General features: G+C 41.4%; 1 protein-coding gene across 2 annotated transcripts in view; it reads left to right on the forward strand.

Annotated features, from left to right (window-relative positions):
• The first annotated feature begins 385 nt into the window (after positions 1 to 385).
• The window catches only part of LOC127017517 (WASH complex subunit 2A-like), a 36,975-nt gene continuing 21,235 nt past the window's right edge, over positions 386 to 16,125 (forward strand). The window contains exons 1-14 of one of the 2 annotated variants that reach the window (XM_050898617.1): positions 386 to 479; positions 2,184 to 2,249; positions 2,904 to 3,077; positions 3,754 to 3,847; positions 4,251 to 4,309; positions 5,129 to 5,176; positions 6,526 to 6,630; positions 7,170 to 7,257; positions 8,502 to 8,570; positions 8,947 to 9,059; positions 11,282 to 11,354; positions 12,166 to 12,222; positions 14,275 to 14,436; positions 15,050 to 15,183. In XM_050898617.1, the coding sequence (XP_050754574.1) occupies positions 450 to 479; positions 2,184 to 2,249; positions 2,904 to 3,077; positions 3,754 to 3,847; positions 4,251 to 4,309; positions 5,129 to 5,176; positions 6,526 to 6,630; positions 7,170 to 7,257; positions 8,502 to 8,570; positions 8,947 to 9,059; positions 11,282 to 11,354; positions 12,166 to 12,222; positions 14,275 to 14,436; positions 15,050 to 15,183 (1,272 nt within the window). In that variant the 5' untranslated portion in view covers positions 386 to 449. The remainder of the gene's footprint in view (positions 480 to 2,183; positions 2,250 to 2,903; positions 3,078 to 3,753; positions 3,848 to 4,250; positions 4,310 to 5,128; positions 5,177 to 6,525; positions 6,631 to 7,169; positions 7,258 to 8,501; positions 8,571 to 8,946; positions 9,060 to 11,281; positions 11,355 to 12,165; positions 12,223 to 14,274; positions 14,437 to 15,049; positions 15,184 to 16,125) is intronic. The other variant, XM_050898615.1, reaches the window with a different exon arrangement.

Consider the following 16,125-nt stretch of genomic DNA (forward strand, 5'->3'; position numbering starts at 1 on the left):
CCCCCGGGGCCCCGCGGGGCGGAACGCGGGGAGGGCGGTCCCGGTCAGGGCCCGGTGGTCGGCAGGCTCCTCCGTTGCTTTAACCCTCCGGTCCGGGCGAGAAAACTAAAACGAGGAGTTGGCCAGAAAGGAAATGCAGAATGAAGTGGAAACAGAGTAGGATAAGACTTGGTCCTGGGCGCACGTGGGGGTGCTTTAGTGTAAACTGTGTTTATTTTGATGCTCAGTTGAAGTGTATGATCAGCGCTGCCTGTGTCATAAACGGTGCCAAAAGGAATCGGATGCTGACTATTGCTTTCCTCTGTTGTAAACAGCTTCTGCATTTTCTACAAGAGTTCTCACAGCAAACCATTTCCAGGACTCATGAGATCAAAAAGCAAGTAGATGGATTGATTAGTGAAACAAAAGCCACAGACTGTCGCCTTCATAATGTCTTCAATGACTTTCTTATGTTGTCCAATACGCAGTTCATAGAGAACGTGAGTATGTTCTTGTACGGCATCAAGCTTGTACTTCAAACATTGGTGTTGTCCCTTACTGTAATGTGGAGAAGTGATTTGACTTTTTGGCAAGTCTGATGTTAATTTAGAGGTGAAGTGGCTTTTAATCGCTTTCTGTTAAAGGGGGTCCTAATTCCTTCGTGAGTGATACACTATCCAATATTGGCAGATTCCCTTTTGTGTCTTCTGAGGTACCTCCCTTCCTTGTTTATATATGACATGGAGATCAGAGGTTCGTTTTTAGGACTGTGAATGAGTTGGGATCTCTGGGATGTCTTGGTATATCTTTACAGGTAGCATGAATGTAGCATTTGGCTGCACTTGGCTGTCTAAATATGAGGAATGTTATACGATGCTGTAAATTTGCCCAGTGGTGTTATTTTACTCTAAAACCAGTTGGTATTAAAGGTGTTGGACTGCAGGCAGTTGTCTGTTACGTTTGGTCACGGTGAGTGTTATTTGTTGGTTAATGTTCCCACTTTATGCCTATTGCTATTTTAGAAAGGTAACAGCTAGACTTGAAAGCCTGTTACAACATTGTATCACTAGGAGCATGTGTATAATTAAGATGTAGAGCTTTAATAGTCTTTAAGATTTGTGGAGGGTTTTTTAGCACTGTGAGTTTTATCAGGTGTTTTGTTTTGATCAGCATTGTTCTCAGGCCACGCGTGTCTCATCTGAAGTCATGATGCTATTATTGGAAAGATGCTGGCAGAGGACAGGATGATGGAAATCTGGATTTTTGTTGTGGGGTTTTGTGGTGGTGGTGGGTTTTTTTCAGAGGTGCAATGTCTTTTCTGGCCTATCTTTGCTGTTCAGCATAATGATTCTGCTGAGAACAGTTTGTACCAAATGTCTTAAATCTTGGGTGCTTAAAGCTGTTTGTTCCCAAATTTAAGTGCGTGGAAATAGGCCTCATTTCTAGTTCTCAATTTAGTTAATGTGAGAGATCTGTCTCTTCCCAGGGGATAACTGCACCTGTGTTTGAGAGATTTGGATTTAGATTTGCAGGTTCAAGGGAGACTTTTTATTCCCCTGTGTCTCCTTGTAGCTGATCCTACAAAAGAGTGCTAAAAGAGCTGAATGGGAGGGATCATCAGAACAAACTGAAGGCTGAGGGACGATGTGAACCTTCTCTGTAAGTACAGGAGAAGGGTAAACACTAAAGAAGGTGTCCTGGTTTTGGCTCGGACAGAGTTAACTTTCTTTTTAGTAGCTGGTACAGTGCTACTAAATGAAGCTACTAAATGACAGAAAACAAAAGGAAAATTGACAGCCCATAGGTAAACTTAGGTTCAACTTTGAAGGTTTCTAGAATACCTTTATGTTAGGGGGGTTAAAGCAGTGCTTTTTTTTTTTTTTTTAATGTATTCAGGTCAATCTGTGAACGGGGTTAAATGGTCAACTTGTCTTCTACTACTGCAGTGACATTTGCAGTCTTGAACTACCTCTGTTGGGTTGAGAGGCTGCCTGATGGTAACTTCAGGATGATGACTTCAATGCATGAAGGAGGCTATGAAGATGCTTGGCATCATCCATGGCTTCTTTTTTTAAATATGTAATGAATTAATGTGTAATTAATTACACATTAACAGTGTATTTTATTTTGTCTGTGGTGCCCATGGTTTAGCCCCTGCAGCAGTATGTTGTTCTTACTTGAATTAATTTTGCTTGACTTTTTAGAGAGTATATGATGAAGAAGTGGAAGAGCCTGTTCCCAAAGCTGACGTTGGAGACAAAACAGAGCAGGTAGTTAACTTAAGCTGCCTCGAGTGCTGGCAGTATGTTTGCAGCTGTTGTCTACCTTCTCATTTTCAAACTTATTTTATGGACATTTACAGCTTACAAACCAAACTGTTTCCTTTCTCCTTGAAGTCTCTCTGTTTGATAGTGTATGTCATTCAAACATAAAGTTGACAGTAACATTGAAGGCTACTACAGTGTATGATAATCTGTTAGGGCCTCCCCAAGCTCAATATTGTGTCCAGTAGACAAGATTTATGCGTTGATTTTCAAATGGCTATGCATGCTTTTTCAGCAAGAGAACTGAGGCCTTGAGCCTTCTTACTGGATTCAGAGGTAGTGAATTGGGGAAGCAGAATCTGACTGCAATTCCCAGGAATAAAAACTCAGGGAGCTTTTTATACGTCTTACAGTCTAGGTGTATTATACCATAAATGTTCCCTTGATGGGCTGGGAGCTGGTGTGGATGTTTAGAACATCTCTGTTTCTGGGAGTGATAAAGATTAAGTCAAGCAAAAAAAGCTTCTGAAGGTCTTTCTCTTATATATAGTGAAAAAGCTTTCATTATACTAATTTGAAGTTAAAATTTTGCATGTGTGTTGCAGTGAGATTGAGTCTTGAGTAAAATGCAATGAGAATGTGTTGTTCCTGTTACTAAAGGAAAAGACACGGGAACAGAAAGAAGCTGATCTGATCCCCAAAATCCAAGAAGCAGTGAATTATGGGTTGCAAGTTCTGGACAGTGCATTTGAACAGCTAGACATCAAAGCAGGCAACTCTGACTCAGAAGAGGAAGAAAGTAACGAAAGGGTGGAACTGATACTTGAGCCAAAGGTACAGAGACCTGTTCTTGCTGGGAGCACGGGTTTGCGTTTCGCTTTGTTGGACTTGCTCTTTGCTTCTGTCAGCAGTATCACTGCGTTGGTATAAAATTGGTATTCGTTACCTAAAAAGAGGATTTGATGACTACATCTGAAGGAGAAGTGCTCCTTGCTGGGCTATTCCTTGTGTAACCTGCTTGTCTTGTAGTTGAGTTAGCATTAAGGTACAGCACCCTAAAGGGAGTTAGTTTAATGGCAGTGAACTTGGAAAGGGAAGCCTCAATTTTGGGTGGAGTAGGACCTTTAAATTTCATGCTTTTTAGGTACAGACCATATCTTCATAGGTGGTTTTTACTCTCCCAGTAATTAAGAACCCTAGGTGCAGGATTTGGGATAAGACTGATGCCTGCAAGTCTTTGCAAGGATATTCTTCTGTTAGATGACACCTGGAAAACAAGTTGGGACCACAAAAATACAAGTAGCCCCCTTCTTTGACAGTGTTAAAAAGGAATAAACATCAGCTGGCCCACCCAGTTGCATGCTGACTTGAAACACGTGTCTGGTGGGACTCTCTTTAAACAAGCTTGTATCTTTCTTGAGTTAAAACAAGGGGTGTAAGACTTCTGTCTTCGTCAGCAATGTAGAGCTGTTCCTAGATGTCAGAAAGACCTGATATTGTCTCTTTCCAGGATCTCTATATTGACAGGCCTTTACCTTACTTGATTGGCTCTCAGCAGTTTATGGAACAAGATGATGTTGGCCTTGGAGATCTCTCTAGTGAAGGTATGTGCTGGCATGACCTTTTATTCCGATGCGAGTAACTAGTTCCTAATCTGAGACTTTGGTCTGTTTTAACTCACAGCTTGGGTTATACTGTGTAGTGTTCTTGCACTTTTAGATACACACTGTAATTAGCTGGGGAAAAAAATGTGCATCATGCTGTAACAACCACTTTTCCGGTATGCAAAGCAGTAACTTCTCAGTAACTTGTGCTCTGTGTATTAGAAATGCAAAGTGCTAAAATTTCAGCACACTTCAAAGCTCTTCCAAACCACTCTCTTTTCCACCTGACTTTTAGTTCTCTTCACAAAGCCTTTAAAGTTGCTGTTGATATGTCTGGTGACCACATTGCTCTGTGTACAGATGTCATGTCTGATCTTAACTTTTCTGTTTTCATTGAAAATAGAAGGATCAGTAGATAGCGATCGTGGAAGTGTAATTGACAGTGAAGAGAAGGAGGAAGAGGTAAGTGACAAGTGACAGAGTACCAGCTGCTTTGCACAAGCATTCATGAGTCCTTGGTTGTGTGTGAGGCCATTAGCTACCTTGCCTTTTCATGTGGGGTCTCAAGATAATGTTGCACAATGTCTGTTCCCTATGTCGGTTGTGGTTAATGTACTTTTTGTTATTATTCTTATGCAGTAGTTTCCTCTGCAGCTTTTCAGAGGAGCAATAAAGTGGTATTAGCTCTAACTGCTATTGTAGTAGAATACTTCAAATTGAAGTGTTTTATTCCAGTCTAATTTCACTTTGTGAAGCAAATCAGATTCTTATCAAGAATTGCATTTATGGAGAACAAATCTGTTGTAAATTACAGTTACAAAGAGTGGGATGGAGACTAACGGGAGCAAGTTTAAAGGTTAAGTATGTGTCAGTAATGCACCTCCAGGCTTTGCCTCATAAATCTGCTGCATTGGACTATCAATTTCTGATATGTTTTGCCTGCCTTGGCTAGGATGTCTCTGCTTTTTAACTGTGCTATGGAAGCACTCCCTTTTTCCTGAGGAGTTTGCTTTTGGTGTCTTTGCTCAGTTAAAGTTAAATCCCTTTTGAGTTACTCAGATGCACTGCCAGATGGAGCTTGCTGTCTTTGCTAAATTAATGACTTCCTAGTGAGCTCCATTCATAAAGATGGTCAGCGGTGGGGAAACAATTCCTTGGTCAGGTCATGGTGGGGAGATCTGAATGTCCAAACCTAAGCAAGTCCAGAGTTTCTGAGCCCTCTCCCTTAACCACTGGACAAAGTAATGTGTGATACTTGTCTTTGGGTCTCTTGTATTCCAGGAATCAGATGATGAATTTGGAAACCCTAGTGAAGATGACCAAAAGACGGTACGGTTATGCACCCTGGTACCTACCTGAAAGACTTTCCACTTGTGACACAGTGAGGATGCAAGAAAGAGGAGATAAGAGCTCTAGACAATTAACTATTAAAAACTTTGGTTAAGCCTGATTTGTATAACTTTGTATGGGAAGGTTGTCCTGGCCAGATGGCACTGTGTTGTGAAATTGAACCTGGGTTGGGCTTAGAGACATGCTTGCAAGCCATCATTAGATGCAAAGCATATGTGGGACGGCATTGCCTGATACGTGTTTTCCTCAGGAATTAGTTTGGAGCCATGAGAGTTCAAACAGTCTACCCCAGGAAAACTAGGCTCCTGTGGGATTATTGGGTCTATAATTAAAATTGTAAACTTGCTATGCAGGAAGTAAGGAACAGTGCAGTTTGGGTATGACATGAGATCAAAGATGCAAACATTATTAAATGTTCAAAAAGTATGTCCATTTGGATAACAAATGAAAAGGGAAAAGAAATGTTTAGATTGAAAAATTCAAGCCTGACTTTAGTCGTTCGTAGTAGATGGTAGTAGGAGAAGGAATCTTACCCATGTTTAGATGTGCCACTGCAAAAGACTTTTATGTGAGGATCTTCAATCTGAAATGATTTAGTGCCAAAAGAACAATGTTTCAAAAAGCAACCCTTTTTTAATCTATGTATTAATAAAACAATATTACAAAAGCACTCATGTTACATTAAGCTGTATTGACCTTCACAGGGTAACTTTGTATGGCCAATGTATTTTAAGATGAGCAAGTACCTTTGGGTTGTTCATGATTTAGTTCACTTCTGGGCCCTTGTCTGTGCCAGCCCCCAGCTCACAATTCGCTTCATCTTTTTCATCCTCTTTTTCTTATTGACATGACTGAAGCCAAGATGTGGGCATGTATTGTCTGTCATTCTGGTATCCACCTTAGGAATATCTCAAGATGATATAATTTTTTACTAGCTGATCACAATGTTCCTGAGTTAAGGCTAAATACTAGGTCTTTAGTGGAGAGGAGTTTGTAAACTAAGGGAAGCAGCACAGGCAAAGCAGTTCAGGCTTGTGTATAGTAGTGGTACGTTCCTTGTGAGGAGAGCCTTAGTGTCCTCAGTTGCGTCTCTAGTCCAGAAATGTTCGGTGACACAGCACAGGGGTGTACTAGAGAATGCACCAACTTGCCTGGAGCTAGAGGCACTCCTTCCTTACCTCAAAAGCTGTGAAGTACCTCAAACAGGCTGAATGTTTCCCTCCTTTCAGTAAGTTTGCTTTGAATATTTTTATCTAAGCAGATGTAGTTTTGTGCTTGTTTTGTATGCCAACTTCAGGATAACACAACAGGGTATTACTTTTTTTTAGAAGACAGCACAGATGAGTGATGAAGATGATTATGATGGCTGTGATCTCTTTGACTCTGAAAAAGAGGAAGATGAGGATGGAGACTTAGATGAAAGCACAAGGCCTGTAAGTAATTGTTGCCTCCCTGGAGGGAGAGATTTGACTTCTCTCGTGAAAAATCTGTCCTTAGAGGGATTATAATGGTAGCTCTCGGTTACCTGGGATGGGATCCTGTAGAGAGGGCCTGTAAAAATCCTGAATGATCTTTCAACATGGTTGTCCAGGCTTTACCCCTTTAAACTAGGGGACTCGTACCCTAAGCTGGTATCAAAGCTGTCTTTAAAGGTCATTAAGAAATTACTTGTTGCATTTGTGTGTGGTAAATGCTTCTTGCTTGTCCTGCTCCCCAAATGAGGTGACATTTAAAAATTATGTGGTCATAGGGGACTAGAAATGGCTTTTTTTTTCTTCTCTTGATGCACGCATAATCTCTTAATTGCTTTCTTAATAGAAAGCTGTATTGCCTCTTCTGAGGGCTTCAGTCGAAGTCTAGACAGGATGTTGTACAAGTGAGGCTGTAGAATACGGTATTTATAATTGCAATTGCATCAAGTTCGTAACGATTGTATATAAGGAATATGCTGTTATTTGTCCCTACTCCTTAGAAAAAGAAGAGGCCAACATCATTTGCAGATGAGCTGGCAGCCCGAATCAAAGGAGAAGTACCAGCCAAACAAGACGAAGAGCGTTCGTGTAAGTTAACTCTTTAGTTTTGATAAGTGCTTGTGAGATAGCGGGGCACTCGTGAGAGAGTTGGACAGGACATTCTGTGTAACAATATGTGAAGTTACACAGATCTGTTATGTGGATATGTATTAGGTGAAAGCCCAACAAGAGGAACTGAAGACACTATTTTGTGTTCTGAGAAACTTTTTGGCCATAGCTTATAGGATTGAATTGGAGTTCTGTGAGTGTTATAGTGGAAAACACATTGCTTTCAGGTGAGACAGGTCACTTCTCAAGCACACATATTATTGGAAAGGTTTTCTCTCCAGTCCGATTCTCCCTCTGCATGCAAAACTGCGTGTTTGACCACATGTACTTCCCTCTGTTTCAAGTGAGCGTGTGGTAGCCACTGGTCACTGTAGTCTTTCCGTGAGCTGTACAGTGAAAAACCCCTCAAGCAGTAGATCGGTGCTTTCATGTGGTGTGGGTCGTTTGTTTTTTTCCTCTTTGTGGCTTCAATATACTGCGTTTTGAGGAACTTTTCCTTGCTACTGTTTTCCATGATATTTTAGACTAAATACTGCATTTACTTTTGTGTCACTTTCAAAGGGAGAGACCTCTCTCAAGTAGTTATTCTTGCAGCAAAGCAGCAGTTGAAAATAGCTGACTGAAATTGAGTTTGCAAGTGCTTGTGAGCCTGCTTTTGACCTGTAATTTTGAGAGCATGAGCAGACAAGAACAGTGTGTGTATGTGTCCTCGCACGGTTCAAAAAAATCAAGCTAGGTCTGTGGATATCAGAGTATAAAACCTACCAGCTTAACTTGTTCAGTTAAAGGGAAATCTTCTGTTCATTGAAATAACCTTGTGATGGTAGGGCCACAGGAAATAAAACTCTGGCTTTGCTTTTGGTAGCTGAATCAAGGTATAATATGTTGGAGCCATTTGAGATGCTCAAAGGTCCTGCATGCTCTATGTGGGGTCTGTACCATCTGGAATGCTGTGTTGCTCTCTGGCATCTCAGGTGACAGTAGTCTGTGTGTGGGCAACTGTGTTGAACCCACAGTGCCTGACAGAATGATGCAATTACAATTTTAAGTGCTAATTTTAGAACCTGTACTTCATAGAACTGCTTCAGTGGGCTGATTCATATGTAAACATATAGGTCAGCTTGGTTAGATTATTTTTTTAGGTGCTTTTTACCATAGATTGATCACAGGCTACAAGTAAAGGTGAACTATTTTATTTTTCCTTTGAAATTTTCTTCTTAAAGTGCTGTCATCAGAGACCAAAACAAGGAAGATCCTGAAAGAGAAGAAGGAAGTTAGAGTTCCGTCGGATGGTAGGATATCCTCCTGTCTTGTTTTTGAATTGCGGGCTGGATTGTAAGACACTGCTTAGGAAACTGTGGCATCTACTCTAGAAACTGGGTGGGATATCAGTGAACATTCTTCAAGGTGAGCGTGTAAACAAATCTAGGTTGTGAAGTGCATGTAAAACAAGTCTAGAAACAGGCTTAGTGAGAGTTCCTCCTTAAATGTGGTCTTGTGGAACAACCACATACAACCCAATCTGTGTACAGCAGCTTCTCTGTATGTGTCATGTCTGTAAGAGAGAGGGGATGGAATCAAACCAGTTTTTATTTTGGTTGTCTCTTTAATTCCTTTTCCTGAAACTTGGTCAGTCCCACAACAGCTCTTGGCTCTTCTGCTTTCTAGATGAAGATGATGACATCTTCAAGCCTCCTAAGCTGACTGATGAAGACTTCACACCGTTTGGTTCTAGGGGTGGCCTCTTCAGTGGTGGAACAGGTCTCTTTGACGATGAAGAGGTGAGAATGCTGGAGAGGGTAGCAATTGAGTGTGTCCCCCTTTTAAAAACAAAAGTTCCCCACAGATTCCCACTTCTGGAAGGCAGGAAGAGGAAACAGCATTTTGTTGCTTGGTAATATTCAAGTGTAGTGGGACAGTATAGCTTTCCAGTGGAGAAACAGAACTACATGAATGAGGTACTTATGTTCCCCTTGGCACAAAGCCCTCTCTTCTGCAGTGGTGCTGATGAGAGATGCAAGTGTGGTTCTAGCATTACATTAGACAGGTTCTAATTCCAGCAGAGCTTACTCAGCACCTCACTTTTATCTGTGGAGGTAAACCAAATGCCATACAGTTTGTTTATTTTAAAATAGCAGATTTCTATTAAAATGCCTGTGAGAATACTGAAGTTTGTCATTCTGTCTTTCTCCCTGGGTGGGGGAGAAGTTTGAGAGGAAAGAGAACGTGATGCCCTTCCCACTTTATTTTTCACGTACAATATCCAGACAGTGATGCTGTTGGGTTGCTCTGTCTCTGTGCTGTTAAAAGTTCCCTATTCATCTAGTTATTGTACAATTCCTGGGTTACCTGGATTGGCGAGAAAAAATCACCTTAAGCTTACTCTTGTGTTTTGTATCTAGAGCTGACTTGATGAAGGAATGGCACAAAGTGCATTTTGACCTTATTTTGGCATTGTTTGTGCACATGAAAGGGGACAGAAACCCAATGTCAGGGATACTTAAGATTTAAGAATCTGATAGCATAGCTGTGTAAAACAAATGATTGCTTTTGATTTTATCATGCAGCTGATATGGTAACAGTCAAGGTTAGTCCAGAATAGTAGCCAAACTGTTGCCTTTGTGGGATGTTGTGTTTGTCGTTGCAACTAGAACACAAGTCAGGTGTTCCTTGGAGCCAAGGAGGCTATTAGACTGAAAGTTGGAAGGAGGTCTCATGTACAGCTGACCTTAAGCTTACCATGCCAATCTACTAGAATATAGCCAACAAGCACCAAACAGGGGCGTTGTGTGAAGGGAAGAGGATAGTTCTATGCAGTGCTTTCCACTGAAACGCAGCCATTATTGAGAAAATATGAAGGTGCTCTCGAAGTGGCAGCCAACAGCTTTTTAAAAAAAAAAAAGTAATCTGATAGTGCAAGACAGCTTTGTGTCGGTGCAAATTCAGATGAACCTATCGTTAGAGCCTCTTGGTTACGTATTGCCAAGACCACTTTCCTCATCCTGTAGACACAGGACAGCCAAGCAGATTTGTCTCTGTTGTTGCCTGCCTGCATACACTTGTTCTTGGTTTTCTGTTACATGAAAGTTAATCATCTAGGAAGGGTAACTTCTCCATTTCACAAGGTAAGTGAAGATGCCTTACTGTACCGCAAGGTAGCCGCAGTAGGTCAACAGGCAAATAGTAACTGACAAATGTGCAATTAATCACTGACATCCCTGCCACAGCCCTGTGCTCCCTTACTCTTTCCTAAGTATTGCTGCCTTCTTTCCACAAGGCTTTATACAAAGACCATGCATTTTGAGTTTCCAGGTAGGCAACCTCTAATACCCAACTTCCCATAAGAGGGAGGCTTTCAAGTAATTAAGTGGTCAGTACTCACAAGATCTGGAGGTTTCCTGGAAATCTAGGCTGTGATTCTCAGGGAGGATCAGCACAGGGCAACTGCAACCTGAACACAAGGACTTTTGTTGGAGTGTCCTGCAATGCTTTTGAGCTATAATGTATATCTCTGCACCACACTGGTGTCTTAGCGTCTCCTTAGCAACAATATAAATCATTCATCTTAACCATGTGAAGTTCAGGAGTATTTTTATGCTTGTCTTGACCTGAATTCTTCCTTCAAACCTTACTGTATAAGCTTCAATAGGAAAGCTTAGAAGGGTGTAATCAGGACCTAAACAGCTGTAGATTAATTAGTGTAAGCCCTTGAAGATGTGCAAATAAAAGGTCATTCCTTCTCTGCAGTAAACAGACTGATAATCAGTGTAAACTAAATTTTAAAGACAGAAAGCTACTCTTCGGAATGTATGCACTCAAGTTAATGCTTGAGTACCTAGGTTTAAGTCTATATGTGCAGACATCCTTTTGAGAAGGGAGTAGTGGTTACCTCCTCTGTCTTGGCTTAGAAGTGGATATTCTACATGGAAAAATCAGCAGCTGTCTTTTCCTACAAAAACCAAATTCACTACTTCCTTCCCTTTGCATTTACATCTACCGTCAGAGTGATCTTTTTGCTGAAGCACCAAAAGGAGAAGAATCAAAAAAGAGAGAGGAGCGAGTCCCAGTAAGTGAAGGTAAGAACCAATTGTTGCCTCCTGTAGTCCTGTCTATGCTGTGATTTATCACCACTAGCAGCTAGACTGTTTTGTTTCCAAACTAGAAAGTCTGGAATAGCAATTGTTGGCAAGTCTCTTCTCCTCCCCAGTCTTAATGGAGAACAGCTGTGTTTTCCTTGAATTTTAAATGTGTTTGTTCACTATGATCTCTTACACGCACCTACTCTCCTGGAGCTGAACGGATGTCCTTACTGATGTTGGCAGAGCTCTCTGCATGCACTGGGTTCCTGCTGCTGAAGAGTACTTTGCAGGATCCAGTTGTGGGTTTGAGTGGAATAAAGATTTCTTCTTGCAGATTAATGCACATCTGAGTTTCCCATTAGCTGCATGTCTAGACCCTTAAGGAGTCTGAGCACACATTCTGTACTGCAGCAGCTTTTAGTGAAGCATTGTATTTGATGAATTTTCAGATCTAGATTGGGAGACAAAGTCATTTTGTTTTGAGTGTATTGTGTTGAAGTGGTTTTGAGTGTGTGAATGCGAACTCTTGTAAATAATGCTATGTGTAAATGTATATCATGTTTATAAGCTTCAGTTTAGTAGAGCTGTTTTGTGGAGTTTTAATGGAGGAAAAATAGCTAGACTGATATATATACCTGCAAAAAACCCAGAAGTTCAAGGAGGATGTCTAAAGAGTTCTGAGCTGTTGAGGAAAAAAAAAAAAGAAACTCAGAAGACTTCTAGGATTCCTATTTCTATGGTAGAGTTCTGAAGGTTTTGACAGCATAAAACAAGTGCATCCATTTGTATTGTACTTCTGTGATTTCAGCGTCCTCTACAAAGTCCTTAAAGAAAGTTCCTGCAGGTGCAGTATCTCTGTTCCCAGGTATGATTCATTCAATGGCAAATTGCTTCACGCACAAAATGCTCTTTTCTTTAAAACCTACTGGGGAGGTTTTAAAGAAGAAAATTATCCAAATACAGCAGCACTGCATTGCTTGATCATATGCTTAGTGACAAATACAGGTGCTTCTACCATGCTAAGCCTAAACTGCAGCATGCTTTATGGATAGTCAAGATTCTGTAGGAGCTCTGAAGGTAGATATCACTGATGGCAGATATTAGCAGCTGTCAGCTTCCAGTGTTGTGCTATGAACTTTTAAGGATGTGTGTTACTTTAACTGATATTACACAGCTTAAGTCTGCAGTGCATGCAGTCACACCTTCCCTCTATGCTCGGAGAAGGAAGTGCATTTTGATCTTTCAGATTTGATCATATTCCCTTGGGTTAGCAGAAGAATAGTTTAAACATCAAGTTCCTATATTTTTTGTGGCACAGGTAAATTAAATAAGAGCAATCTTGTTTCTCTGGTTTTGATTAGGAGGATCTGCATACATGGGGAAGGACCAGATCTATAACTCGGAGAAAAAAAAAAAAAAAAAAGACTTGTACTAAGATCCCTGTTCCATATCAGACTTCAAGCTGAGCAATGAAAAGAAACGCGTCACCAGTCTCTTTGAATCAACTGACTTTGATTTCTGTCTCTGTGTAGGATCTTCACCTGATTAAGTTACCTTAATTTTAAGTTTTGCCTTTTATTAAGAAAGGCCTATTTTAAGATTATGGCTTCAGTTAACTGAGCCCTCAGTCAGCATGATTTCTAGAGTAGGATGTATACAAATACAGCCTTTTTACTCCAGGATCAAAGATACACATCAGCAATGGTCATTCTACATAATTATAAGACTTGGTAGCAAAGTTTAAAACAGCAGATTGAAGTTTTCTTTATCCTTTGCTCTTTCTTGGAGGTACTGTTGCATAAGCAGCGAATTTCCCATCATTCTAACAGTGTCCTGTTCTAGTTCATCAGGAATTAAGTTATATGTAGCATTTATTCAAAGTCTTCAGTTGCTCCCTTTCAGTAACTTGTAGACAGGCTAAAGTCACCAGAGAAAAACCGAGATTGAGGCTCCTTTGCTATTCAAAATCACTTGATGAACACATTCCCCAGTGAACAGTTTGCTTAGGAACCTGAGAATGTTTAATAATTAATCAAACTTTGTGGCTGCATTCCTGTCAATCCTGTGGCACTTTCTAATTGTGTGATACACTTTTTTAGTAATAAACTGCTGCTGTGCTGGTCAAAATTCATGCAGCCTGCTGACTTTTAACCAAATAGCAGTTCTACTTTCTGCCAAACTTTCAATTAAAGTCTCTTCCTCCCCGTCCCCCCCCCGACCCCGCATCTATACATAAGAAGCAAAAACACAAGCTTAGAACCAGGCTGCCAGTTTTTACCAAAAATGCTAAAAGTATTTGCAGACAATCTATCAACATGCACATATCACTGAAGCCGGGCATTTCCACACCAGATGTAGAAGAAACAGTTTTTGCCAGCTTACTCCAGTTGATCACTGCCATATCTGAAGTATGCAGGAATCTCGGGACCAAACTCAGCCTCATACTGCAGTACTGCTAGTGGTCTTGCATGACAAGTGCAGCTCCTTGGGAGAACTCGGTCACCTGTCCTTCCCTCTCCTCAAGCACCTTACCGCTTTTATTTGTCCACAGTGCTGTGGCTTATTAGTTAGGCTGTGGCTTAAAGTAGGATTCTGGTTTGCGAAGTCCATAGGGCAACAGCATGGGACTGCTGGGTTTTCTAGCTTTAACACAGAACCTGGCTGCTGTTCCCAGGGGAGATGAGCAGGTTTGAGGAAGAAGTGATTGCAGTGAGAGTGAGGGGCCATCTGTCTGTGACTTGGCTTTATCAGGAAGTTTCTAGCTAATGCTTTTGATGCGGCGTTTTTGCAGGAGCGCGTTAAAAGTTGCTGTGATGAAAACTCTGCCTGGCTCCACTTACTATGGCACAAGTTCAGCTTTTCAGTAACTCTGGCAATGATCTCTGTGTGGTTCCCCCCCCCCCCATCTGACCTGCAGGAGGAAGTGATGTGTTTAGTTCCACTGTAATTGTGGAAAAAGACAAGAAATCTGCAGCACAGAGCACAGAGAAAACTCCTAAACAGGCTGGGAAAGTTGTTCTGTTTGATGATGACGATGATGACTTCTTTGTGGGAGCAACTAAAAAGCCTCCAGATTCAGGTACCTCTATACATGTGTGGTGGAAGATTAAACACTAAAGGTTACCAAATTCAAACTGATCGGAACCAATGAGTTACAAAACTCAAACCTGCATCACTGCTGTTTTTGCCTGGGTTCTTCGGGTTTGGGGTTTGTGGGGGTTTTTTTGTTATTGGCATTTCTTTTCCTCAGAGTAGTGTGGAACAAGTTTATTTGCACATGCTCTCCACTGACTTTCCTCTCTTAGGATGCTCCTCCTACTGCTAGGGCAGTATCTAGACTTGAATCAGGGAAATGGTACAGACTTTATTCACACAGCCTTGAGTCCCTGTGCCCAACACTCCCTATTGGCAGGCTCTAGGCCTTTAGAGGTGCCAAGCCAATACAAAACACTGCCTTTAGAGGTGCCAGCTGACTCTGCCCCAATGCTTGTTGACTGCACTCTCTGTCACCAGTGCTCTCAGGTAAGTGGTGTTTCACTTTGAGAGCTTGTCTAGCTTTTTCTCTTAAAGACTCCTGATGCTGGTCATCTTTAAAAAGGGAGCATAGTATCTTTTGTGACTCTGGTATCTTCTCTTGTTCAGTATTGGCTGTTCTGTTCTTGTCATTCCCTGTTTGTTTTGTCTCAATACAGTCAAGTCCACAGCTGACCTATTTGATGATGATGAAGAAGGTGACTTATTCAAGGAAAAACCTGCAATTCCTCCTGTGGTTGCTGGCACAACTAAAGAAACAGAAAGCCGTAGGGAGACGGTCATGGAAAACAAGGTAATGGCATATAAAATGGATCGTATGGCTAAGGTTTTAGGAAAAAGTTACTGCTGCAGCTGAAGTAGTCTTTCCATATGCAACACTATGGAAGTGCCATATTTGTGGAACAGAACTAGGTTCATAGGGTCTTCCATGACCCAAGTGCTTCAGGGGTCATTAAATGCCTTTTGCCTCTCAAACGTTGGGTTTGGGGGAGGGGGGTTGTGTGATTGGAAGAATCTTATTAAGGCAGGATTGAAATGAGAGCAAAATGAGAAGCCTCTGATAATAAAAAATGTTTATGAAGTTCATGGCTGAAATGAAACCAGCCTGACTTAAGAACCTTTGGTGTCACAGTTCTGTGCTGCGGAGACTGTGTCTGCACTTATACCAACTGCTGATAGCAACTTAACTGGTAACTCATCGCTTGTATATATTGTGGGAGAGGAAAGTGGATGTCACAGTTCTCCCTAAGCATATACAGTACTTGAAGTGTTTAAAAAGCTGAGGACACATGTACAGAGTTATGAGAGCCTCCTAATGCCAACTCCACTTCCATTTTCAGAGCAGTGTCTTGAGGAAAGTAGTAATGCTCTTTGTTTCTACGGCAGAGATTGTATATATTCATTTTATACATATTTGCTGTCCAAGGAGTGTTTGAACATAATGAAGTACAGTGACGCTTCTCCCCTCTGGACTGAGAAGTGTACAGTGCTGGGGATGTCTAATGCAAATTGCTGTAGAACTTTCTCCATATTGCCTTATGAGAAGCACCTGAGCACAAGGGCCAAAGCTAGCTTCTATTTCTGGTCCAGTGCAAGAGTATCCGTGGTCAATGGAGCAGGAGTAGTGGTGGGAGGTCATCCAATGCCATTGCTCTGATCTCATAGCACATGGCTTTCCTGGAGGAGAGAATGAGAACTGATTCAGCAGCACCACTCTTGCTCTGTCAGGAAGTGA

Source organism: Gymnogyps californianus, chromosome 6 (assembly GCF_018139145.2).
Source record: "Gymnogyps californianus isolate 813 chromosome 6, ASM1813914v2, whole genome shotgun sequence".
NCBI classification, from domain to species: Eukaryota; Metazoa; Chordata; class Aves; order Accipitriformes; family Cathartidae; genus Gymnogyps; species Gymnogyps californianus.